The sequence below is a fragment of the Alexandromys fortis genome, unplaced genomic scaffold, assembly GCF_014885135.2.
Source record: "Alexandromys fortis isolate MF-2015 unplaced genomic scaffold, M_Fortis_MF-2015_v1.1 scaffold_218, whole genome shotgun sequence".
NCBI lineage: Eukaryota > Metazoa > Chordata > Mammalia > Rodentia > Cricetidae > Alexandromys > Alexandromys fortis.
In genome coordinates this window covers 874,822-901,300 of record NW_026068112.1, presented here as the reverse complement: position 1 = coordinate 901,300, position 26,479 = coordinate 874,822, and the positions used below count along the sequence as shown (strand labels likewise).

At 45.7% G+C, this 26,479-nt stretch overlaps 1 protein-coding gene across 2 annotated transcripts; it reads left to right on the top strand.

The window, feature by feature from the left end:
* The first annotated feature begins 558 nt into the window (after positions 1-558).
* Ctss (cathepsin S) lies at positions 559-22,371 on the top strand. 2 transcript variants are annotated; one of them, XM_050124679.1, is made up of 8 exons: positions 559-706; positions 2,236-2,362; positions 7,046-7,168; positions 9,432-9,584; positions 14,068-14,298; positions 16,357-16,522; positions 17,905-18,007; positions 21,958-22,371. In XM_050124679.1, exons 1-8 carry the CDS (start codon positions 681-683, stop codon positions 22,055-22,057), a joined length of 1,029 nt encoding a protein of 342 aa, XP_049980636.1. In that variant the 5' UTR covers positions 559-680; the 3' UTR covers positions 22,058-22,371. The 2 variants fall into 2 exon arrangements, with proteins under 2 accessions (XP_049980636.1, XP_049980634.1); XM_050124677.1 differs by having other exon boundaries at positions 575-706; positions 2,233-2,362.
* The last annotated feature ends 4,108 nt before the right edge of the window (positions 22,372-26,479 follow it).

Genomic DNA, 26,479 nt, shown 5'->3' with positions numbered 1-26,479 from the left:
AAGTGCCCTTAACCACTGAGCCTGTCTCCCCAGGCCTGTTTGTTTTGAAACAGTCTCTGGTGGCTTGAGTTGGCCTTGAACTCATCTTCTTCCTGCCTTCAGTTCTGGAATTACAGACGTAGAACCACTATACCAGGCCTGAATAAAAATTTTCTATTTTAACATTTTAAATTTTCAAATAGAAAAAAAAATCAGGAGAAGCAAAATTATAAGACCAGTGGAAAACAGAGAAGGCGGGGTCAGCGTACAGCGCTGCCAGGGTTACTCGCCAGAGCGCAGTGAAAACAACCCCGCAGACTGCTAAGGAAGGCACTGAGATTTGAGGAACCCAATCCAAACTTTTCCGTTTCAGAACCGACATTGTGAATTAAACGGATCATCAAAATGATGAGGGGTTGGAGGAAAACCTCGTTCCACTCCCCACTGAGGTCATTCTATGGATGGTCTCTACCGGGCTCCTCTGGCCAGCTCCCTGCACTCACGTGGCTCTTCGGTGAGAGAGGGAAGGCGCGAGGCAGCTGCTCGCTCTGTGCTGAGGGCTTCACACGAAACCGAAATGAAAGTTCACTTCCTCATCGTGGATGCTTCATGTGACGAGCTCCATTTCTTCTTAAAGTCGGCTCACCCAGCCTGCCGCCGCCTGGGACGTCTTTGGAGTGAGGACCACACTTCCGGGGACCATGGGGACTCTCGCCCGTACTGCCTTGTATGTACCTTCTGCTTTTTCATTTCGATTGTTCACATATTTGGTCTTAAACGTTCTCTATCTTTTCATCAGCCAGACTGCCAGGTTTTTAAATCTTTGCTTTCAGGAAGTAAGCTGAAAACAAAAGTCCCCATGGGCGTCTTGTTTTCTGATTCGGAAGGGTCTGTTTGGAGAGGTCCCTGGAACCTGGGTTTCTGTGAGCGTGATCCAAAGGCTCGCATGGTTAAAATCCAAGCTCTTCTGAATGGAAAAGATCCAGTTCCAGACGACTACTGAATTTCTGTCAAATACAGAAACAGAGGGGGTGTTGGGCATGCTGTCGTTTAGAGATAGGATCTCACCTCTTAGATTTGACTGCTGGCAGCAACTGCGTAATATTACCCCTGCCTCGCCTCTGCCTCCAGAGTGTACACAAGTGTAGGCCTCCACACCTGGTGAGAAAATGCTGTTTTGGGGTGCCCACTTTGAGACAGATTTTTTGGGGGTGCCCACTTTGAGACAGATACTTGATTTATTGGGAAGAAAAGTGGAGAAGGAAAATAACATAAGACTGCTCGATCTAAAAGCTGAGTTGTCTCTTAGCTCTCCCACAAGGTGTCTGGAACTTTCTTTTCCAGGGAAAGCGTATCTGTTGGGCTGTTTTGGTGTTTGGGGTCAGGGTGAGTCTCACGCCATCGCTGGGCAAGCGCGGGTCTCACACAGTCACTGGGCAAGCGCTCTGTGGTAGAGTGCTAGGTGTTGATTTTGGAGATGTGATCTATCTGTTCTGGCCAACAGGCCTTGAACACCTTGTTCAAGCAATCCTCCTGCCTCAGCTTCTTCGGAAACTGGGAGTACAGCCACCTGTCACCGCACCTGCCTTATTTTTGAAATTAAGTATTAATGAGGTCCTAAGTAGTGTTTCAGTATATGCACACACTAGGGTGTAGTAATTTAAATATTTAAATGGGTGTTTAAGACAGAGGAATGTCCTCAGAAGGAAGGGTTCTTTGTTTTGTTTTTGTTGTTTTTTTGATACAGAGTTCCTCTGTGTAGCCTTGGCTGTCCTGGAACTCTTTCTGTACCAAGCTGGCTTTGAACTCTCTCTGCCTCCTGAGTTCTGGGATTAAAAGCATGCACCATTGCCCAGCGACTGAAACATTAAAAGTATCAATGTAATATTAAAAGTATTCAGAATAGCATTTTGGACATAATTCCTTCTTCTGCCTGTACATTCTCAGAAGTTCCTTGTATTACAGGAATATGTTCCTTTGGTAGATGTCACACGGTTACTTTCTGTTTTGAGATTACATTGCCACATCCATGGAGGTGGTCCATACTTGTACCTCCAATCCCAGCACTTGGGAGTCAGAGTCAGGCAGATTGCTACAAATTCAAGGCTAGCCTGGGCTGCATGGTTGAGTTCCAGGTCAGCCTGAGCTATAGAGCGACCTGTCTTTATAAATAAAACAAACGAAGAAAAGGGACCTATGTGATGAAAATCATACCACTGACTGCTGTGTTTCCTCTGCCCCCTTCCCTTTAAGCAGAGTGAGATGGCTGCTCTGTGTGCCCCTCGTGTGTTCCCTGGCAACGGAGCAACTGCAGAGAGACCCTACCCTGGACTATCACTGGGATCTCTGGAAGAAATTCCATGGCAAACAATACAAGGAGAAGGTAGATGGGGCTGCTTCTCAAGCAGGACGCTTTTGCACGGTGCTCTTTCCCCATCCCAGGCGACGTCTGGGCGAGCAGGGTTTTCTGAAGTGCTGCGTACTTATTTCGGGACAGATGCCTGCTTTGCATAGAAACAAAGCACATTCGTGTGGCTCGGAGCTCATGCCGCAGTGTGCAGTGTGCGAGACAGGACACACTAGTCAGTGAGCAGACACAGCGTGGTGGATGACAAGAGTGCGGTAGGAGGGCGAGGGAGGGCCCCACAGATAAGGTGCCATTTCAGCAGAGTGTTGGCAGAAACAGGGCAACAGCCAGAATGGGTGGCAGACCGGGGGATGAGGACAGGACTCTGAGGAGAGATCACACTTGGCACGTTTGAGGAACAGAAACTCTTGGCTGTGAAGACAGCTCAGTGGGTAAAGTGCTTGTCACACATATGAGGAACTGAGTTCGGATCATCCAGAGCTGAGGGAAGAGTGCATGCAGTAGTGTGTCCTCCTAGTGAGGTGCAGAAACAGCTTGTGAGCCGTCAGCCTGGCACACGCAGGGTCAAACAAGAAACCCTGTCTCACATGGTAGAAGGGGAGACCTCTGACTTCCACATGAACACTGTGGCATGCTCACACCAGCATGCACGCACACACACGCACACACACACACACACCACAGAGTTTTGTGCATGGCGATAGATATGAATCTATGTTTATTCTTCTACATGTTGATATCCAGTTATGCCAGCACCATTTGTTAAATATGCTTTCTTTTTTCCATTTTTTGCTTCTTTGTCAAAAGTCAGGTGTTCGAAGGTGTGTGGATTGATATCTGGGTCTTCTATTCAGTTCCATTGGTCCTCCTGTCTGTTCTTATGTCAATACCAGGCTGTTTTCAGTACTGGAGCTCTGTAGTAGAGTTTGAAGTCAGGGATTGTGATGCCTCCAGAAGTTCTTTTATTGCCCAGGATTGTTTTGGCTATCCTGGGTTTTTTGCTTTTCCATATGAAGTTGAGTACTGTTCTTTCGAGGTCTTCGAAGAATTTTTCTGGGATTTTGGTGGGCATTGCGTTGAATCTGTCAGTTTTATGTTTTTGTTGATTTATATACATGCTCCTATGAGACACTCAGAAAACAACCTGGGAGCGTTCTCGCTTTCCACCACCTGGTTCTGGGTTGTCACTCTTGGCTTCAGGTGCCTTTGCCCACTGAGCCATCCCACCATCCTGTTTTTAATCCTTTGATCAATTGTGGATGATCCTTGTACATCAGGGCGGGACCCAGTTTCAAACTTCTGCGCATGAATCACGATTCCCACAGTTAGAGCAACAAGGCCATCCTTTCCCAGTCTGTATTTTGAGCATTTTTGTCAAAAATTAACTGATGATAAATGCACCTGCTTGCCTCTGGGCACTCCGTCGTTCACCCTCCGTGCTTCCGTCACTGTGGACCGTGGTGCCTTTGAGGTCAGGTCCTGTGATGTCCCCACTTTGGTTCTGTTGCTCGAGACTTGGAAGTTTGAGGTCAGTGGCTCCACTAAACTTTCAGGACTGTTTTGTGTGTTTGTGAAGAATGCTAGTGGAATTTTGGCAGGGATTATATGGAGTCTATAAGCTGTTGGATAGTTTGGGCATTGCAGGAATCTAATTCTTCCAATCCCGTGTACTACTCTGAATTTCTTGGGGTTTTTTTTTTGTTTTTGTTTTGTGTGTTTTTTGTTTAACACACCACTGTTAAACAATCCCATCTATAACCCCCCACACACCACTGTTACACAATCCCATCAACACCCCCCACACCACTGTTAAACAATCCCATCTACAACCCCCCCACACCACTGTTAAACAATCCCATCAACACCCCCCACACCACTGTTAAACAATCCCATCAACACCCCCCCCACACACACACACCACTGTTAAACAATCCCATCTACAATTATATAAAAACATTTAGGGACTGAGCAGACGGCTCAATGGGTGAATGCTCAATGCCATACAAGCATTCAGAGTTGAGATGCAAACACTGGGTAGGCACCTCAGCCTGCCTGTAACGGCAGGACCCTGAAGGCAGAGAGGAGGGATTCCCCAGGCCAGCTCCCTGTCCAGACTAGCTATACTGGCAAGCTCTGGGTTCAGCTGAGAGACCATGAGTCCGTGTGTGTGTGTGTGTGTGTGTGTGTGTGTATGTGCGCGCGCATGTGTGCATGTCTGTGTGTGTGCGCATGCGCGCCGGGATGTATTACACTATGTGCATGTCTGTGAACGTCAGAAGAGGCACTGCGTCCTAGGAACTAGAGTTACACACAGTTGTGGGCTACCATGTGGGTCCTGAGAGTCAAACCCAGGTCCTCTGCAAGAAGAGTAGGCGTTCTTACCACTCTCCACCTCCCCATCTCCAAACCCTTGACCTTGCAAATAGTTAAGACATTCACACAGAAAGCAGCGTACAGAAGTAAAATGGGGTGGAGTCTAGCCAGACAGCAGCAGGAGACAAGAGAGTCTGAGTCTCCAGACTGCACCTGAGAGCCAGACAGAGTGCTGGACACATGATATATGAAAAGATGCAGCTGAGAATTTTCAGTTATAAAAATATTCCTGAGTCTTCAAACCAAGCTTAAGGAGGAAAATGTGAAAACCCACACTCAGACACACATAAGGAACTGCAAGATTTGTTTTGTTTGTTTGTTTTTTTTCAAGACAGGGCTTCTCTGTAGTTTTGGAGCCTGTCCTGGAACTTGCTCTCGTAGACCAGGCTGGCCTCGAACTCACAAATCTCAGCCTGCCTCTGCCTCCCGAGTGCTGGGATTAAAGGCGTGCGCCACCACCACCTGGCTGGAAGTGCAAGATTTTTAAGAAAAAAAAATCACAAAAGCCCAGTTAACTTTGGTACTGGAGCCAGGTGTGGTGATGCGTGCGGACAACCCCAGCATCCAGGAGGTAGGCGCAGGAGGGTGGTGAGAGTTGCTAGTGTGGGCCACATGGCAAGCTTGAGGCCAGAAGAATAAGAATCATCATCACCAGCGGTAGCAGGGGCTGTGGTGGGCAGCCTGTCACCAGCACGTGGTGAAGCAGAAGAGTTATATAGGTTCAAGGCCCTGAACTACAGAAGATCCTCTCTCTCTCAAAAAAAAAAATTATAATTAGAGGTACAATGGTCAAACTCGTGCTTCCCAGCAATGGTGTGCTGGTTAGTTTATGTCGCCTTGACACACGCTACAGTCACTGGAGAAGAGGGCGCCTCTGGTGGAAAACACGCCTCCATAAACCCAGGCTTCAGACGAACTGGTATGCAAGGCATCTTAATTAATGATTGGGGGTGGAGGGCCCAGCCCTTTGTGGGTGGTGCCGTCCCTGGGCTGGAGTCCCGGGTTCTATAACAAAGCAGGCTGAGCAAGCCAGGAGGAGCAAGGCTAAGCAGCTCCCCTCTTGGCTTTTGAATTAGCTCCTGCCTCCAACCCAGGTTTCTGTGCTGTCCGAGTTCCTGTCCTGACTTCCTTCAGTGATGAACACTGATGTGGAAGCGTAAGCCAAACAAACCCCTTCCTCCCCAAGTTGCTTTGGGCACAGTGTTTGGGCACCTTAGTGACCTTAACTAGGACAATGGATACCAGGAGAAAATGAAGTAACAGCTTAAAATAGCTGGAAAAACAGAAATTTATAATCAGCTGACCTGCTTTGCAGGAGTGAGAACGAATTTTTTAAGATTTACTTACTCAACATGTCTGAGTGTTTTGTTTACACGTATGTATGTGCACCACCACGTGTGTGCCTGGTATCTGTAGAGGTGAGGAGAAGGAGTCAGAATCGTTGGAACTGGGCTTAAGGACAGTTGTGAGCTGCCACGTGGGTTCTGGGAACTGAACCCTGCACCTCTGGAAGACCAACCAATGCTCTTATCATCTGAGTCCCCTCTCCAGCCCCAAGAAAGAATCTTATAAATATCTACAAAGCCAGGTGTTGGGGGCATGCAGGAGGCCAAGACAGGAGGATTGCTGTGAGTTTGGGTCCAGCCTGAGCTACAGTGTGAATTACTGGGACAGCCAACGCAACATAATAAGACCATGTCTTTAAAAAACCAAAAAAAAAAAAGGAAAAGAAAAAGAATAAAACGGAAGAAAGAAAAAGAAAAAGAAAAGAAAAATCTAGACAGATTAGAGCCTGTTACCTATTAGGGACACACGTCAAACAAGCTTCTAACATTTGGAGTGTTAAGAAGCAAATTCACAATAAGCAAGGAAGGAAAAAGAAGAAAATTTACTATGTATATCATAAATTATATATTAATAAACATCTAAAAATTAAGAGCAAGAATTTAAATTAAAATGTGATTTTAGCAGTTGTTTCGGGAAATTCATTTGTTTACATGCGTCTAGATAGATCCACATTTAGTAGAATACTACTTAGAACCCTGGAGAGACGACTCAGCAGTAAAGAGCACTTGATGATCTTGTAGAGGACTCCGGTTCAGTTCCCAGCCCTCGCCACCTGAAGCTTCAGCTCCACAGAATCTGATGCCCTCTTCTGGTCTCTGTGGATACCTGAACCCACAGGCTCACACACACACACACACACACACACACACACACGTGTGCACACGCACGTGCGCACAGAGAGAGAGAGACACATGCACAGAGAGAATATTAAAATTAATAATATAAATTCCACTGGCATGCACTTTCCTTCTGTTTCAGAATGAAGAAGACGCACGACGTCTCATCTGGGAAAAGAACCTGAAGTTCGTGATGCGTCACAATCTGGAATATTCCATGGGAATGCATTCTTATGACGTGAGCATGAACCATATGGGAGACATGGTAGGTAAACCACAAACAGTCCCTACTTCACGGCTGGGCAAGTTTGGCTTCTGTGTCACCAACAGTGATCTGAAGGCACACTGGGAGGACAAGGATAAACAACAGGGCAGCACTGGCTGTCCTTCCAGAGGTCTTGAGTCCAGGTCCCAGCACCCACACTGCAGCTTACCACCACCCGTAATTGTAGTCCACGAGATCCATTGCCCTCTTCTGGTGTGCCTAAGCGTGCATGGGCAGCCCGTTTACGGCAGTTCTCCAGCTGTTCCTCTCCTGGGCAGTCCTAGATGTGTGTGTTCTTGTCATGCCCAAGGTCCCACAGTCTTGTGAAGATATACATGCAGACAAAACATCCATATACAAAAAAACAATGAATAAATCTTTTTTACAAAATGAGTAAGAAAAGTAAAAGAGAAAGAAGATGGGAGTGTGTGAGATGGCTCCAAACATGACAGCCGGAATCTGCTCCCTTGGTCTCACGTGATGCCAGAAGAGAACCGACCTCCTCAGGTTACCCTTCGATCACCACGTGTGCTGAGGTGTGAGCAAGCCCACGCATAAAATAAAAACAGCTTCCTCCCCTCCTGCTCAGTCTAACAGCCTCAGGCAGCCGAGGCTGGACCGGTCTGCATAACTGAGAATGACCTGGATCCTTTTTCTCCCCCTACCTTCATAATGCTAGGGTTAGAACTACACACCACATCTACCAAATCCCTTCTTTACAGGAAATACTGAGACCAGCCTGGTCTACAGAGTGAGTTCCAGGATATCCAGGGCTAGGCAGAGAAACCCTGTCTTGAAAAACAAAACAAACAAATAGCAACAATAAAACCAAACCAAAACATAATGAAAACCAAAAACACTGCCACCAACAAAAAGGTATAATACAATCAAAGTTAAGAATCACAATACTTAAAGACTAAATCCCTACATAAGAAAATGAATCAGTGGGTGAGGGCTTGCTGTGCAGGGTGCAGAGACAAGGCTATCCTGCAGCTGCTGTGTAAGGTGCAGAGACAAGGCTATCCTGCAGGCTGCTGTGTAAGGTGCAGAGACAAGGCTATCCTGCAGGCTGCTGTGTAAGGTGCAGAGACAAGGCTATCCTGCAGGCTGCTGTGCAGGGTGCAGAGACAAGGCTATCCTGGTGCCTGCAGGCAGCTGGTGTAGGTGAAAGAGTTCAAGATTAACGAGAAACCCTGTCTTAAATAATAAGGTGGAAGGTAATGGAACACTGAAAGTCAGCTCCTGGCCTACACACACACACACACACACACACACACACACACACACACACACACGGAGTGCTGGAGCAGAAAATAAAATCAATAAGGAAAAAAATCTTAGTAGAGAAGAAGACATCTTTGGAAACCAATTTCTACTTAGATGTAGCACTATCCTTCGTTTTGTTATTGTTGTCTGTTTGTTTTTGAGACAAGGTTTCTCTGTAACTTTGGAGCCTGTCATGGAACTAGCTCTGTAAACCAGGCTGCCCTTGAACTCACAAAGATTAAAGGCGTGCAAGCAGGCAGTGCCACCACTGCCCAGCTATATGTAGCAATATTCTTTGTAGTTCTGAGGAAAAGCAGCCTGACTTGCTTTTTACACTGCTTTGTAAGATTCTGTCAGCTCTACAGACGACAGTTCACCCCACAGTCAGCTCCACAGACAGTTCACCCCACAGTCAGCTGCACAGACAACAGTTCACCCCACAGTCAGCTCCACAGACAGTTCCCACAGTCAGCTCCACAGACAGTTCTCACAGTCAGCTCCACAGACAGACAGTTCTCAGTCAGCTCCATAGCAGACAGTTCTCAGTCAGCTCCACAGACAGACAGTTCACCCCACAGTCAGCTCCACAGACAGTTCTCACAGTCAGCTCCACAGACAGACAGTTCACCTCAATGTTAGGTCCCACAGACAGTTTGTTTCATAGTCAAGCTATATCTACACGAGGGCCACAACCACTCATTTTTCTTAGTTTAAAATGTATTCACGTTTACAATCCCTAGGATCAAATAAAACAGATAGGCAAGCATCACCAGGGAAAGGCACTTGCTGTCAAAGCCTGACAGCCTGAGGTCAACCCGGGGGACCCAGACAGTAGAGGAGCCAACCCATTCCTACAAGATGTCCCCTGACTTCCCCGTGTGAGCCCTGGTGCATGTGTCCCAGTCCCTGCAAAGGCGTGCACAGAGGAGGAGGGCGGGAGGAAGGAGGGAGAAGGGGAACTTCTCTAGGTGAAACGTGTGATTTACTTGCTTTGCAGACCAAGGAAGAGATCTCGTGCATGAGGACCTCTCTGAGAGTTCCTCGCAGCCAGCTGCAGAGAAACGGCACCTACAAGTTTAACTCTAAACAGAACTTGCCTGATTCTATGGACTGGCGAGAGAAGGGGTGTGTCACAGAAGTGAAATACCAGGTGAGCGGTACCAGCCCCTGAACCTGGCCCCAATGCTCCCCTCCTGCATCTAACTGTGCAGGATCCTCACTGTCTCCTGGCTGCTTTCTGACTGTTTTTATTATTCCCATCTTCCCAACTAAATTCTAAGGGTTTTGTTGTTGTTTGTTTTGCTGTTGTTTATTTCTTTTTACGTATTTCTTTATTTTGGCTACATAGCCCAGGCTGGCCTCGAATTCACAGCATAACAAAACTAAGTTCACGCCATATTTTGGATATTAGCCCCTCATCAAATATGTCATTTGTATGCTCAGCCTACAAAATATCTTTTGATGAAAAAAATTTGGGTTTTGTTGTTGTTGTTGTTGGTTTTTGTTTTTGTTTTTTGAGGCAGGGTTTTTCTGTATAGTCCTGGCTGTCCTGGAACTCACTATGTAGACCGGGCTGGCCTCAAACTCAGGTCTGCCTACCTCTGCCTCCTGAGTGCTGGATTAAAGGCATCACCACTGCCCAGGTGATCAAAAAAACATCTAATCATAGAAGCTAGAGAGTTGGTCCAGCAGTGGAGAGCACTTACTGCTCTTCCAGAGGACCAAAGTTTGGTTCCCAACATCTACAACAAGCAACCCACAAACTGCCTGTAATATCAGCCTCAGGAGATCCAACACCCTCTTCTAGCCTCTGAGGGCATCTGCACATCCATGCACACGTACATATATGGAAATAAATATTTTTTAGATTCTATGATAATAATGTTTGAAAACAGTCACCCTAGTGTTAAAGCTCTTTCATGTGAATCATCATTTTGTGGCAGAACCCTGGAATTTGTGGGTGCCTGACATCACAGATGTCAATGAGCAGAAATAGGAACTGAATCTTTTTCAAATTTTAAAATTATTTTGTAATTGATTTTCATTGAGCTCTACATTTTTCTCTGCTCCCCTCCCTGCCTCTCCCCTCCCCTTCAACCCTCCCCGAAGGTCCCCATGCTCCCAATTTACTCAGGAAATCTTATCTTTTTCTACTTCCCATGTAGATTAGATCTATGTCTCTCTTAGGATCCTCATTGTAGTCTAAATTCTCTGGGATTGTGGTTTGTAAGCTGGCTTTCTTTGCTTTGTGTTTTAAAACCACCTATAAGTGAGTACATGTGATAATTGTCTTTCTGTGTCTGGGTGACCTCACTCAAAATGATGTTTTCTAGCTCCATCCATTTTCCTGCAAAATTCAAGCTGTCGTTATATTTTTCTGCTGTGTAGTACTCCATTGTGTAAATGTACCACATTTTCCTTATCCATTCTTCAGTCAAGAGGCATTTAGGTTGTTTCCAGGTTCTGGCTATGACAAACAAAGCTGCTATGAACATAGTTAAGCACATGTCCTTGTGATCATTATTTGGATATATACCCAGAAGTGGTATTGCTGCGTCTTGAGGAAGGTTGTTTCCTAGTTTTCTGAGAAATCGCCACACTGACATCCAAAGGGGCTGTACAAGCTTGGATTCCCACCAGCAACGCAGAAGTGTTCCTTTTCCCCAAAACCTCTCCAGCATAAGTTGTCATCAGTATTTTTGAAGTTGGTCATTCTAACAAGTATGTAAGATGGAATCTCAGAGTTGTTTTGATTTGCATTTCTCTATGACTAAGGATGTTGAACATTTCCTTAAGTGTCTTTCAGCCATTTTAGATTCCTCTGTTGAGAGTTCTCTGTGTAGGTCTGCACTCCATTTTTTTTTTTATTGGATTATGTGATCTTTTGGTGTCCAATATCTTGAGTTCTTTGTATATTTTGGAGATCAGACCTCTGTCTGATGTGGGGTTAGTGAAGATCTTTTCCCATTCTGTAGGCTGTCGTTTTGTCTGGTTGACCGTGTCCTTTGCTTTTCAGTTTCAGGAGGTCCCATTTATTAATTGTTTCTCCTAGTGTCTGTGCTGCTGGGGTTATATTTAGGAAGTGATCTCCTGTGCCAATGGGTTCAAGTGTACTTCCCACTTTCTCTTTTATGAAGTTCAGTGTGACTGGCTTGTTTTGTTTTGTTTTGGGCTTTTTTTGTTGTTGTTGTTGTTGTTGTTCTTGTTTTTTCGAGACAGGGTTTCTCTGTAGCTTTGGAGCCTGTCCTGGAACTATCTCTTGTAGACCAGGCTGGCCTCGAACTCACAGAGATCCGCCTGCTTCTGCCTCCCAAATGCTGGGATTAAAGGCGTGCGCCACCACTGTCCAACAGTGTGGCTGGCTTTTTGTTGACGTCTTTGATCCATTTGGACTTGAGTTTTGGGCATGGTGATAGATATGGATCTATGTTCATTCTTCTACATGTTGACATACAGTTATGCCAGCTTATTAAATATGCTTTCTTTTTTCCATTTTATATTTTTTGCTTCTTTGTCAAAAATCAGGTGTTCGAAGGTGTGTGGATTGATATCTGGGTCTTTTATTCAGTTCCATTGGTCCTCCTGTCTGTTTTTATGCCAATACCAGGCTGTTTTCAGTACTGGAGCTCTGTAGTAGAGTTTGAAGTCAGGGATTGTGATGCCTCCAGAAGTTCTTTTATTGTACAGGATTGTTTTGGCAATCCTGGGTTTTTTGATTTTCCATATGAAGTTGAGTACCATTCTTTTGAGATCTGTGAAGATCGAATTTTAAAATTTATTTTATATGTACACATGTTTGCCTTTGTGTGTGTGTGTGTGCGTGCTTGTACCACATGCATGCAATGCCTGCAGAGGTCGGAAGAAGGCATCAAATCTCCTGGACTGGAGTTCCAGAAGGTTGTGGGTCACCATGTGGATACATGGTACTCTGCAAGAGTAGCAAGTACTCTTAATCACTAAGCCATCTCTCCAGCCCCAGGAATTGAATCTTACGCTACATTTTATTCTGACCATTGGTGGCCTGAGAAGGCAGCAGATGAATGTTCTGGAAATCTGCCTTACATCTCATCTCTGGGCAGCAGGCTTTATAGGGTGTGAAAAAAAGAAGGCAGTCAATCTTTCCAGAGTTGAGCCTTGGCCTCTGGGCAGGGTCTGCCCTGTCTGTGAGACTCTTGGTATTAGTGACCCCGCCCCATGACCTCCTGAGCACATCTCATTCTCACCCCTCTGGGCATCTGGTTTGCCTGCTTCCCAGGTCACTGAGCTTTGCAGTCCTCACCTGCAGTGCATTGACTCTGACTAGCAAGTCATTCACTGTGTGTCCTGGCCACGCTGTTTACAATGTGCACTAACGGCTCCTTTCTACAGCATGAGGTGCACAGAATACAAGTGTGTTGTTTTAACGTTTGCACAGTGGCTGAGCTACTGCTATTTCAGCCAGCAATGACAACTCTGCAGGTACTGGCCTGCTTCCCGATCAGCGTCCTGGCTGCTCAGGCTGCAGCCCAGTGACAATCCTGCAGGCACCGGTTCTGTCCCAACTGCTCAGGCTGCAGCCTGGTGACAACCCTGCAGGCACCCTTTTGTCACTGTCTCTAAAGGTAGCTTTAACAAAATATCTATTGTTCTATTTATAAATAAGGTTCGCGATTCAAAGGCTGAGGTGAAAACCTGCTAGCTCAGAGAGGCTGAGTTGCAACTAACTAACCTCTCCTTGTTGGTGTCCCCGCAAACCAGAAAAGGCTGCACCACTCCAAAACCCACTCTACTACTTCCTGTGTCTCTGTCCCTTCCAGATGCCTTCTGGTGCGCTATGATTGCTTTCTGTCAACTAGTAGTTAATGCAGCCTCTCAAGGTTAAGTTTATTTAATTAACACAAATGCAAACTTGGGGTTCACAGTGTGATCAGAAATCCCCCAACAAAAGTGCCTCTGTCTGTCCCTCCTGTTCAGCTCAGCTGGCCTGAATTATTCTGTCTCCTCTCAAATCACTTTCCTGTTGAATGAAAAAAAAGAATTAAAAAGGGAAGGAGATGGCTGCTCCTAGGTTTGATGGAGGAGAAGGTTTTTGGGCAGGGACACCTAGAAGAGTCCAGAGAGAGCATGACCCTGAGCTCGGCCATGTGAGCCGGGAGAGGGGAATGCCAGGGGAGTAAGGGCGAGACAAAAAGGGCCGGTAACCAAACGTCTGGATTATATAAGAAAAGACAACTGGGGGAAGGGCAGCCTAGCCCCTGGACTGGAGAAGTTTAGGGTAGGGGATGGGGTTTACCAACCATACCCTGTATTAGGTAGGGACTGAGGGATGCTGGGAGAAGCTGGTGGCCAGATCTGCTTTGATACGTTAAATAGGAACCTCAGCCACTTGTCCTGGGTTTGAGACCCTAAGACCTGTGGCCTCTGTTTTCCTTAGAGGGGAAGATAGTTGGGACTTTGCACATGCTTGGTGCGTACCTTCAGTGCGCTCGAAATATCTGGTGTGATGCAAGCTCTCGACGTCTTCCTTTCGTCTGAGAGATAAAGAGGCATCAGTTCGGAAGCAAGCTCTTCTTGGCAGAGCTAGAGCCGTCTTTATGCTATGGAAGCTATGGAAGCTATTCTTACTGATTCTGAGACCGACTTCTCTATTTCAGGGTTCTTGTGGGGCCTGTTGGGCTTTCAGTGCCGTGGGGGCCCTCGAAGCGCAGCTGAAGCTGAAAACGGGGAAGCTGGTGTCTCTCAGTGCACAGAACCTGGTGGATTGCTCAACCACAGAAAAATACGGAAATAAAGGCTGCGGGGGTGGCTTCATGACCGAGGCCTTTCAGTACATCATCGACAATGGCGGCATCGAATCCGACACTTCCTATCCCTACAAAGCCACGGTGCGTCTCACTTGCCTTGTGTGAGTCCATCCCTCCCCCCCCCCGCCCCGCCACACACACACACACACACACACACACACACACACACTGCCACACGGGCACCACCAACGCGACTGTTTGACCCCTCTGAGAACCCATCAGCAGCTCTTCAATATCAAGAGTACTCTTTGGGACGCGGTGACCTTCCTAATCTACCTGTGGGAGTTTGGGTCGTTGTTTGTTACGGGTCTCATGGTGCAGTCCAGGCTGTCCTCCAACTCACTTTGTAACTGAGCAGGCTCTGAATTTCTGTTTTTTCTGCATATGTATATTCCTATACCTATTCCTATCCCTATCCCTATTCCTATCCCTATCCCTATTCCTATCCCTATTCCTATCCCTATTCCTATACCTATTCCTATTCCTATCCCTATTCCTATCCCTATACCTATTCCTATCCCTATCCCTATGCCTATTCCTATCCCTATCCCTATGCCTATTCCTATCCCTATCCCTATCCCTATCCCTATTCCTATCCCTATCCTTATACCTATTCCTATTCCTATCCCTATACCTATTCCTATGCCTATGCCTATACCTCACAAATGCTAGATTATAGGGTTTTGCCGCCAAGCCCAAAGCAGAAAATATTTTCAAACAAGCAAGTAACATTCATATTTAAATACAGGCTTAAAGAAAATATTTTTTAAGCCTTCTGTGTGTTATCTGATATTCAGCTTTTCAGTCCTGCACCCTTCAATGGTTAATGATATTCTCAGGCCATCAGCAAGCTCATCCTCCTGCCTAAAAGGCTCAGTGTTATCCTCTTTGCCACAAGATTTTTGTTTTGTTTTCATACAAATTCTGTTGAGTATTTAACAAAAAAAAAGGGAAAAGAAAAATGATTCCTCCAGGCTGGTAAGATGGCCGGTAAGTGCCTCTGGTAAAGGTACCTGTGGGCAAGGCTGACAAACCTGAGTTTGATCTCTGGTCCAACGTGATAGGAGAGAACCAAGTCCTCTGAGTCATCCTCTGACCTCCACACTCATAGAAATAAATGCAATCAAATCACATCTTAGGGGCTAGAGAGGTGGCTCAGTGGTTAGGAGCGCCGGATGCTCTTCCAGAGGACTTGCGTTCAATTCCCAGCAACCACTTGGCAGCTCACAAGTGTCTCTAACTACAGCTTCAGGGGATCTGACACCCATGGCAAAACACCAATGCACATTAAATAATTTTTTTAAAAAATCACATTTAGCCAGGCACTGTTGCTTTTAATCCCAGTACTCGGGAGGCAGAGGCAGGCAGATCTTTACTAGTTCAAGGCCAGCCTGGTCTACAGTGGCCAGCCTGGTTTACAGTGTGAGTTCTTAGACTGCTAGGGCTACACAGAGAAACCTGGTCTCAAAATATTATTTTGGTTTATTTCTTTCAGCCCCTTTTTTCTGTTATGATTTTAGGGGGAAGCACAGTCATATATTCAACAAACATATATTTGTAACCTCTTGATTTTTTGTTTATTTTCTGCTTTTGAGACACAATCTTACTATATAACTCTGACTGGCCTAGAACTCACTCTGTAGACCAGACTGGCCTTTAACTCACAGAGATCCACCTGCCTCTGCCTCCTGAGTGCTGTCTGTTTGTTTTATGTTGTCTCAAATGGCTCCAGTTGGTCCAGAGCTTGGCTTATAACCCTACGCTACCACACCCAGTTTAAGACAATGTTTTAACCACCAAATGGGAAAACCCAGAACAAAACAACAAAGAGGTGGTGGAGAGGGAGAGGATCCTAGCCGGCTGAACAGGGTACAATGAGAGGGGAATTATATATGAATCCAGGAAACTGGAGTAGACTTTCTGCTTGCTTTTATTTTTTTAATATTTATTTATTTATTATGTATACAATATTCTGTCTGTGTGTATGCCTGGTGGCCAGAAGAGGGCACCAGACCTCATTACAGATGTTTGTGAGCCACCATGTGGTTGCTGGGAATTGAACTCAGGACCTTTGGAAGAGCAGGCAATGCTCTTAACCTCTGAGCCATCTCTCCAGCCCTCTTGCTTTTATTTTTTTAGGATGAAAAGTGTCACTATGACGCAAAAAACCGAGCTGCCACATGTTCAAGGTACACGGAGCTCCCCTACGGCGATGAGGAAGCACTGAAGGAAGCGGTGGCCACTAAAGGACCTGTGTCTGTGGCCATCGATGCCGGCCATTCCTCCTTCTTCTTCTACAAAAGCGGTAAACATGGAGGCTCTGGCCTCGACTGAGCATCCCGTACCTCGTTCTAACTAGTGAACCCCACTGCTCAAAGCCTATTAGTACCACCCCACTAAGTTCTTCATAGATCTTATCTCATGTCATCTGCACGGTGACCCTAATTTACACAGGAACACTGCCTGTCTGCCTTGGAGGTGCAGAATTGGCTCGGTGGTTAGGAGCACTTCTTGGTGCAAAGGATCCAGATTCAGTTCCTAGATCCCACCTCCTCAGGCACCAGTCAGACATGTAGTGCACATCCAGGCAAAACACTCACACACATAAAATAATAATAATAAAAAAAATCTAAAAACAAAATTAAAGAAAAAGGGTTAGCCCGACTAAGTCACTCAGCCTGAAACTGGTGGCGCTAGGATTAAAACCCATGCAAATGAAAAACCATGTTACAGGTCATATAATCCGTACACAAATATGAGTTGCCACTAGGTGTGGTGGGTGTGTCTGTAATCAAACTGATGAGTGGATAAAGAAAAGATGGCACACGTACAACGTGGAACACCATTTGACGGTTAAGAAAAGAATGTAGGAATGGGGATGTGGTTCAGATTAAAATGTTCTCTCACCATACATGAAGCCCTGGGTTCAATTCCCAGCACACATATATCCTGGGCATGGTGCTATAAGCCTGTCATCTCAGCTCCTGGGAAGTGAAGGCAAGAAGATCACAAGTTCAAGGTCATCTCTGACTTACGTTAGAGGGCCTACGTAAGACTCTGGCCTGTGATCTTAAGCACTATGGATTTTTTTTTAAGATACAGTGTTCTATCTGCATTTTGCCTGCACAACAGAAAAGGGCTTTGGAGCTCATCATAGATGGTTATGTACCACCATGTGGATGCTAGGGATTGAACTCAGGACCTCTGGAAGAGCAGTCAGCTCTCTTAACCTGTGAGCCATCTCGCCAGCCAACACTATGAAAACTTAAAGGAGGGCACGTAACACTTCTCTAAGGTTGACACTAAAAACTATATGCCATTATACTAAGCTCGATGACACAGACCCTGAGCATCCACTAAAGGCAGAACTCCGCATTATACACGGTAGAAAGCCACAACATGCACTAAGGAGCATTCAATTTAGAAAAGGCTCAAAGCGGACAAAACAATTTACAAGCTTATACGAAGAGATACAGTTGATTGTACATAAATTGGGAGAATTCAAAAAACGTGCTGAATGAATATAATAAATGTTCTGGATCGATCTCAAACTTGTCAGGGAAACTAATAGTACTGATGTCAAACAATTGTGACATCCAAGTCACTTAATAAAAAGCAGTCGGATGTCCATGTATGTTTTGCTGGCCCGTAGCACTTGTCTCTTCTCCGTCTGTGTTTTATGCTCAGGTGTCTATGACGACCCCTCCTGTACTGGCAACGTAAATCATGGCGTACTAGTGATTGGCTACGGGACCCTCGATGGCAAAGACTACTGGCTTGTGAAAAACAGGTATTGCGTTTGCACGGCACCGTCAGCTCCGTTGTCAGGACTGGGGGAGGGGGTGCGTCAGCAAAACTGCTCTTGCTGTTGGGATGCTGGGCACCATAGCAACAAGGAGGACCATGTATAGGAATTACTCACTGCCCCCTCGGCAGTGGTTTTTAATAAGAATGGCTTAGTTTTCGTGGAATGGCAGTATTTGAGAAGGATAAAAATGATTAAGAGGCGTGGCTCTTTGGAGGAAATGTGTCACTGGGGATGGACTTTAAGCTTTCAAAAAGCCAGGCCAGGCTCAGCTCCCCACCCCATCTCTGCTTGCAGATCAGAAAGTAGCTCTTGGCCACTGTTCCAGCACCATGTTGTTGCCCATGCCCCCTCCCACGATGACTGGACCAACCCTCTGAAACTGCACTCAAACTCCTAACTATATGCTTTCTTTTACGAGCTGCTGTGGTTGTGAAGTCTTTTCACAGCGATGGAACTGTGACTGAGACACCGGCCTTCATCTTTGTTTCTACGATTGGTCCTCTATAATACTCTTCATTCTGTTTTATATCACTTGGTGTTTTGGAACTCACCAAGTGTTCCAGACTGGCCTTGAACTTACAGCCGTCCATTGTCTCTGGCCCTGAGTGTTGGGATTGCAGGTGCACACTGCTATTCTTGCCTTGCTTTCCCCATCATTCCTTGTCTGCTCCTTTTATGGTCTGTGAAATATTCATGGTTGTAAGTTTCATTCTGCAGTGTTAGGGCTTAAGCCCAGGGTCATGCACATGCTCCCTACGCTCTGCCTCTGAACCACGTCCCCAGCGCTGTCAGCCCCTTTTAGGGACACCGTTCTTCTACCTGGCCCCTGGCGCTGGTCTCCTCTGCTGCCCCAGGGGTCCAGATTACTGCTTCTGTCTTTGTCTACACCGTCCCACGCATGATTTGCCTGTAAACCGGGCCTTCAACTCCCCTCCACCCTGTGTGACACCGGCCCAGAACGCCACCTTCACCCAGTCACAGCCACTCACTGGCATTTACTTCTCCAGACTCAGCGAGGCCAAAGAACTCAGTTCTCTCTCCACCACGCTGTTCCCTCCAGAATTTCCCATATCAGTAAATCATATCACAGAACACTGGTACCCAAAAGGTGCTGTAGAGTTATCCCAGACCTCTCCAGGGCCAATCAAGTGACAAGTCAAACCAAATTTGCCTCAAGTTGTCTTGGATTCTGCCCCTTCTCGATCTGTCTCTGGTTCAGCTCTCGCCTGGCCCCGCTCTAGACTGGAATGGGTGCTCTTCTCTCCTCTTCACATGTGTTTTGTTATCTCTTCTCGTTGAGCGTGTGAAAGTGCACAATGTGTGTGGGTGTGCGTGAGTGGATGCCTGGATTCTGGGGACGAGCCCAGGTCTCCAGGCTTCCTGGCAAGTCCCTCATTCACTCTAGCAGTTACTACTCTGTCACCGTGATCAAATGCATGAGCAGGGAAGGGTTTATTTGGGTCTTAAAGGTTCCAGAGGGAGAAAAGTCCCCTTCCATCACAGCAGGGAAGTGTGGCAGCATGCATGGCAGCGGGAACAGCCGAGAACTCAAATCTTAAACTATGTGCAGAAAGCCATGAGAGCAAACTCAAAATGGTGTATGTCTTTATGCTCTTAAAACACATCCTCAGTGACACAAGCCTCCCAAAAGGACCACACCTCTTACGCCTGCCAAAACTCTGTATGGAGACCAGATTGGCCCCCAACTCAGAGATCCACCTTCCTCTGCCCCAAGCCCCAAATGCTGGGATTAAAGGTGGTGCCACTACCACCTGGCATGATAATTTCTAATCAAATATGTTTCAGTTGAAAAATAAAATAACTGCTGGATGGTGGTGGCGCACACCTTTAATCCCAGCACTTGGGAGACAAAAACAGGCAGATCTCTGTGAGTTCGAGGCCAGCCTGGTTTACAGAGCAAGTTCCAGGACAACCAGGGTTGTTATACAGAGAAACCCTGTCTCAAAAATTAATTAAGTAACTAGTTAATTAATAATAAAAATACCGCAGTATGGTGGCACATGCCTGCAATCCTGGCATTGGGCAGTAGAGGCAGGAGGGTCAGGAGTTTAAGACCAACCTTTGGTACATAGCAAGTTCAAGGCCAACCTAAGCTGCACAAGATTCTTCTGTCTCTCTTTCGCTCTCTCTCTCTCTCTCTCTCTCTCTCTCTCTCTCTCTCTCTCTCACACACACACACACACACACACACACACACACACAAGATGGAAAGGAAGAAAAGGTTGTGTACTTCCCCAGCTTTCTCAGTTCTCACCTGGCTTCACTTCACTGTGTTGCCTTCAGTCCTGCTGGATTAAACTGGCCTAATGACTTCATGTTAATCTAACTAATGGTGGCTCCAATGCCCCTATTTCCAGATAAGGACACATTTCTCATTGTGACGGGCTAACAGATGGTAGTGTTCGTATGGTCCATTGCAAAAGCAGCTGAGAAACTGAACCGATTTACCCGCTCACTTCAATGATCAGCTGATTGTGGAACCATCTTAACTTTTTTTGCTCCTTGAACTTCTTTTGTATTTGTCGTTTTTTAACGCACACCCTTTTTGGCTTGTTTCTTCAGTGATAGGAACAATCTTTTCTCTCTTAGCTTACTGAGTTTTTAAAGGACCCTCCTAAGTCACATTCCAAATTCCCCCATCCCTCCATGAAAGCCCCCTCCTTCTGGTTTTCTTTGTTTGTTTGTCTGTTTGTTTGTTTGTTTGTTTTGAGACAGGCTCACGCACAGCCCAGACAGGCCTCAAGTTCATTGGAACTCCTGATCCTCCTGCTTCCATCTCCACGGCATTGAGTTTAGAACTGTGTGGCGCTATGTGCCCAGGCAGACGCCAGTTTACACAGCAAGCCTGGAAGCCTCTATCAGGTGCCAGGCAACACATCCCTCACAACATAGGACGCTCTGGCTTTGGGATATCTTTAAATCAGAAGGCATCTCATCTATTTCTGGGTCATTTACAGCTGTATTAGTTATCATTTACTTTAGAATTCATTGCTATATGATACTTTCATGGTAGTAGCTCAAAAATACTTCTTAGAAGATTTCTCTATAGAAATGTGTTTGCTGCAAAGTCATTACCCTTAAGACACATATTGTGACACATGACGCCTATAGTCCTACTACCCAGGAGGTGGGATCCCAGGGATCAAGTCTTAGTACATAGTAAGTTTAAGGCCAGCCTGGGATACATAAGACTCTTGTCTAAAAAAAAATCATTACCTATGACCCTATTGTGCAAAAATATTTAGAGCTGGAGAGTTATAAATTCCATACTCATCCCTTACAGAAGGCAAGCTTAGAAGGCAGGAATGGATCTTGTATTATTATTGTTAGATGTGTCTGCTCAGAGATATGAAACTAGTGTATGTAGTGGCCCACACCTGGAATCCCAGACCTGGAAAGTCAGGACTGGAAAATTGCTGTGAGTTTAAGGTCAGACTGGGTCACACAGAGAGACCTTGTCAAAAAAAAAAAAAAAAAAAAAAAAAAAAAACCATTAAAAACAAGCCTTTAACCCCAGCACTCTGAATGCAGAGGTAGGTAGATGTCTGTGACTCAGTCTAGTCCACACAGGAAGTTCCAGGCCAGCCAGGGCTACATAATCAGATCCTGCATTAAAAATATACAAATGTAGAGTGGAGAAAAGGATCAATGGTTAAGAGCACGGACTGGTCTTCCAGAGGACCCGGGTTCAATTCCCAGCACCCACATGGCAGCTCACAACTGCTGTAACTTCAATTCCAGGACATTCAACAAAAAAGACATACATGCAGACAAAGCACTAATACTCATAAAACAAAATTAATTAGTTAATTAAAAATATTTGTCTTTTGGGAGAAGCAAGGAGATAAAAATAATGATAATACAGTTTTATTGTTTTAATTTATAATTTTATGTTCTTTCTCTTTTTGTAGCTGGGGCCTTAACTTTGGTGATCAAGGATATATCCGAATGGCAAGAAATAAGAAAAACCATTGTGGGATTGCTAGCTACTGCTCTTACCCAGAAATCTAAACACATCTCCTTTTTCTAACAAGTCATAAAGGCGAAATACACTCTTTTAACTTAATTTTACCGACTCTGCCAGAAGAAACAACTGTGTATTTAATGTACTAACTAGGTTATAGTCTGTTCACTTTGTAACTTTATCTCTCTCTGAGAAGTTTGCAAACAAGTTAAGACCGTATTGTGGCTGGAACTCTGTCAGAGTCCCCGGGATATTCATGTTTGCTCTTTCTATATCTTACTCTGTCGTTTTTATGTTTTCTAATAACCATTTATAATATAATATCCCTAAAGTGCTTAATAAATCAATCATTTCAAATCTCTATTTTTGTCACATGCCTTTTTTTCACGATGTTCTTTAGTGACCTTTATACCCTATCATGAACATGGCTATGTTAGTGATGAGCTGTAGCCACTGTGATGAAGAAAATATTATAAAAACTAAAAAAAATGCTGGGTGTATTGGCCCATGTGTTTAATCCAAGCACTTGGGAGGCAGAGTTTAAGGCCGGCCTGATCTACACAGTGAGTTCCAGGGCTACAGAGAGAAACCCTGTCTTGAAAAGAAAAAAATACCAACAAAATGATGTTACATTGTAAAATGTCCAGAAGACTACATTGTATTTTGATTCATAAGATTATTTAATAAATCTTTTAAAATTGAAGCATATAAATGATTAAAAGTAAAACTGGGTTTTTGTATTTTTGGAAGATGGCTCAGTGGTTGAGAGTACTTGCTCCTCTCTTAGGGGACCTGGGTTCATTGCCCAGAGTCCTCATGGTGGCTCTCAGCTATCCATAATCCAGTCCGGGGGAGGGGGGTCCACTGCCTTCTTCTGGTCTCAGTAAGCACCTCACACACAAGATGCACATAAATATGTATAGGCAAAACACTCATTAAATAATTCTCTTTTTTAAAGTCAAGCTGTTTTTGAACACCTATGAGGAATTAGTTACTTATTTCTGTGGTATTGGTGATCAGACAGGATCTCTCATATGCCAAGTAATTTCTCTACCAGTGAGCTATGCTCCCAGGCATGAGCCTAGGGAGGAGGGATTTACAACAAGCATAAAGACGGTTCTACTGGCTGGGAATGCAGAGAGCGTGGGACCTCTTTCATGAGGATGGGTTTGGTGGGGGTTCAGGTGAAGGCTGGTTCCATGGCATAGCAGAGATCACCAGGCCACCAGGCTGCTCCACTCGGCCTTCCAGGAGCAAAGGTGTCATTCCCTTCCCTTGAAGAAGAAACCATGCCTGCTTTCTGTAAACTGTGCCCTTTACACTCACTGGAGTTTATTCCCAGTGCTCTATAAATTATGTGGCCACATGTGGAGGTCGGAGGAAGGCTGGCTGGAGTCAGTTCCCTCAATATGCCAGGCTATATTGGAATTTATTATGCCAGGGTTTGGTGGTATAGAGGCTCCCTCTGCCCGCACTGATACTTCTTGTGGTTGTGGGAAAACCAACTTTGCCTAAGTCTATTTTTTCCATGTTTTAAAAAAAACAACAATAGCCAGGTGATGGTGGTGCTCGCCTTTAATCCCAGCATTTGAGAGGCCGAGGCAGGTGATCTCTGTGAGTTCGAGGCCAGCCTGGCCTACAAGAGCTAGTTCCAGGACAGGCTCCAAAGCTACAGATAAACCCTTTCTTGAAAAACAAGAAAAAGAAAAAAGAAAAACAGAGAGGTTGGGGAGGAAGGGATGGGGGTGGACAGAGGAGGAAGAGAGAGAATGCAGGAAGGGGTGATACCTGTCTCTCTCACAAGGTTCTTAGAGAAGAGATGTAATATTTGAAAACTCTTGGAAGTTTTTAAATGTGAGTAAAAAACATGGTAAACATTAGAGTAAGATTTTCAACATTTTTGATCCTGAAAACAACATTTTAGTCTTCATTATTCTTCATACTGAACTGTGGGGGTGTCTGAGACCACCAAGACCAAGTGTTGGTATACAAGAGGAAAGAAGATAGATCCGTTCAAAATGACTCAGTAACTGGTGTTGGTTCAAACTTCGAGAGTCTGACAGCAGGTAGTTAATTTTTGGCATATTTAAGGACAGCACAATTTGGAACAAGGCTTTATATTGATAATCAATCTGATGTATACAAGAAAGCTTAAGACATGATTACATCAAAACTCTTTGTAAAGCACAAGTGATGTCTTCCATAATGATAGGTTAGCTGAGGAAACAGGCCCCAGATAAGGGTCTGGGGGAAGACGATAGCACTGTAGATGAAGTAAGACAAGCCCAAGATAAGGGTCTGGGGCAGATGGCGTGGCCTGGCCACACAGATAGTGCAAAGTTCACCACGTCTGTTCCTAGCCTTCTGGGTGGAAAACAGGTATACACCTCTCCCTTTGAAAAGACAGCCCGTGTGTTTAACATGTCAGTTTTCCCTAGTGCTTATCTGTGAGCTACATCCTGTGAGCTACATACCTCCTACACTAATAACTTTGGGCAGCCTTTCCCTATCTGTGGTGTTCATTTCCTCTTGACGAAACTATGTCAAAGCCTATGAGAGACTACACAGTAAGGGAAGAAGCTTCCGCTGCCTGCCATACAGTCTCCAACTACACTTCATCCTAATGCTTCTTCTATGGTTCAAACTGCTCTATTGGGGGCTGGAGAGGGAGAGATGGTTCACTGGGCAAGAGCACTGGTGCTCTCACAGAGAACTTTGGTTCATTTCTTGACACCCACATAGTGACTCACAACCATCTGTAATCTTTGTTCCACGGCATCCAGTTTCCTCTTCTGATTTCTGAGAGCACCAGTCACACACGTGGTGCGCATACATACATGCAGACACTTACACACACAAACTAGTAAAAGCTTTGGGGTCTGTTTATAGGTGGCCGTTAACACTAGTCAATAAGTACTGATATCCCCAAAGAAGAGCTCAGAGCTCCGTGACAGAGATTGCTAATCCACAGAGAAATAAAGTCGAACAAAGCCATGGCCGTGCTGACTGAAGCCTGCCCTGCTTCTTGCAGAACGAAACCACAACTGACACATGGCATATGCCGTTCCAACTGTGAGAACCACAGAGTCTCCATATAGAACCTCCCACCCACAGACGCATCGGTTCCGTCAGGCTTCTCAGACAGCCTTTTCCCTCTAGAACGGTGTCGTCTTCCCTAATCTTTCTTTATTTGCCTGTGTGGGCACACACGCTAAGGGGCACATGTGAAAAATCCTTTCTCTTCTCTCACTTGGTGGCTTCCAGAAATCGATATCAGTTCACCTCACTTGGTAGGACGTGCTTTTACCCAGCTGAGACATTTTGACCGCCTGGGAACTGTGTTTTCAAAACAGTTGTGGGAAGCACTGCTGGGGTCCTCTGGGTAGCCTGAAGAAGCACCAGCAGTTTGGCAACCACCCACAAACCTGAATGCCAGAACTGGCCACTCCAAAAATAGAACTTAATTTTATTTCTTTTTTTTTATTTTTTTATTTTTATTTTTTTTGGTTTTTCGAGACAAGGTTTCTCTGTGGCTCAAATAATTTTATTTCTAAATGAGACATAAATTGTTTTCAAAGCTACACACTGCCCCAGTTAGATTAGAAGAAATATCTAAGTAAAGCAAGATGGTGACATAGGGCTGGACATCCAGTTACGGGGGGAGGGAAAAGCAGGGAGGACAATTGGAGAACAGCTTCGGATACACAGGAAGAATAAGTCTCAAAAATAAAAAGTCCTGGGGTGAGTGAGATGGCTCGGCAGGAAAAGCCCCTGTTGATGAGCCTGACCACCGAGCTAGATTCCTGGGCTCCACATGCTGGAAGGGGAAAACTGGCTTCACGTTAGCCTTTGATTCCCACGCGCATGCGCTGAGGTTTGCACACGCGCATATTGTCCTCTGGCCCGTGTGTGCACACTAGGGCACACACACGCAATAATAATTCTAAAAATTAGAACAAAATCTACAGCCAGAAAACCACCAAAGCCAGAGCAAATGGTGTCTGGAGACACTGTGGCCTCCCGAGGAGAGGCTCGTGTTGGGAAGGCCTAAACACCTGCTGGGAACAGCGCGACCGTGCAGCCCGCGAGCGGAGCTCCCAGCAGGCCTTGCGCAGCTTTTGGCGGGAAGCGCGATCTCGCCTGAAGGTCAAAGGGCGTGCCACGTGCCCGAGACAGTTGAGGCGCATGCGCAGCGCCCACGCAGCGCCCACGCGTTGAAGCTGAAGCGGCTGCAGTGCACCGCGCCTCATCTGGTCGTCGTCGCCCGGTCTCTCAGGCTTTACGTAATTTATGTTTACTTTGGGCTCGGGTCTCTCAGCTTTTTCACCCCTTCGTCCCCTCCCCGCCGCCCCTCGCCCTCCCAGGGTCCCTGTGGTGGGGAGGCTGTGTGTGCGCGCGCGTGTCCCCGAGGTTCCTGAGGGGCAACGGTGGCCGGCGCCATAGTGCTGACGGTTCGCTTATTCTGTGCC

Excerpts from the sequence above, each read along its gene's own strand:
- Ctss (XM_050124677.1), top strand. The coding sequence starts at position 681 with ATGGGGACTCTCGCCCGTACTGCCTT. Across the intron at positions 14,299-16,356 it reads CCTATCCCTACAAAGCCACG|GATGAAAAGTGTCACTATGA; the intron begins GTGCGTCTCACT and ends TTATTTTTTTAG. Across the intron at positions 18,008-21,957 it reads TACTGGCTTGTGAAAAACAG|CTGGGGCCTTAACTTTGGTG; the intron begins GTATTGCGTTTG and ends CTCTTTTTGTAG.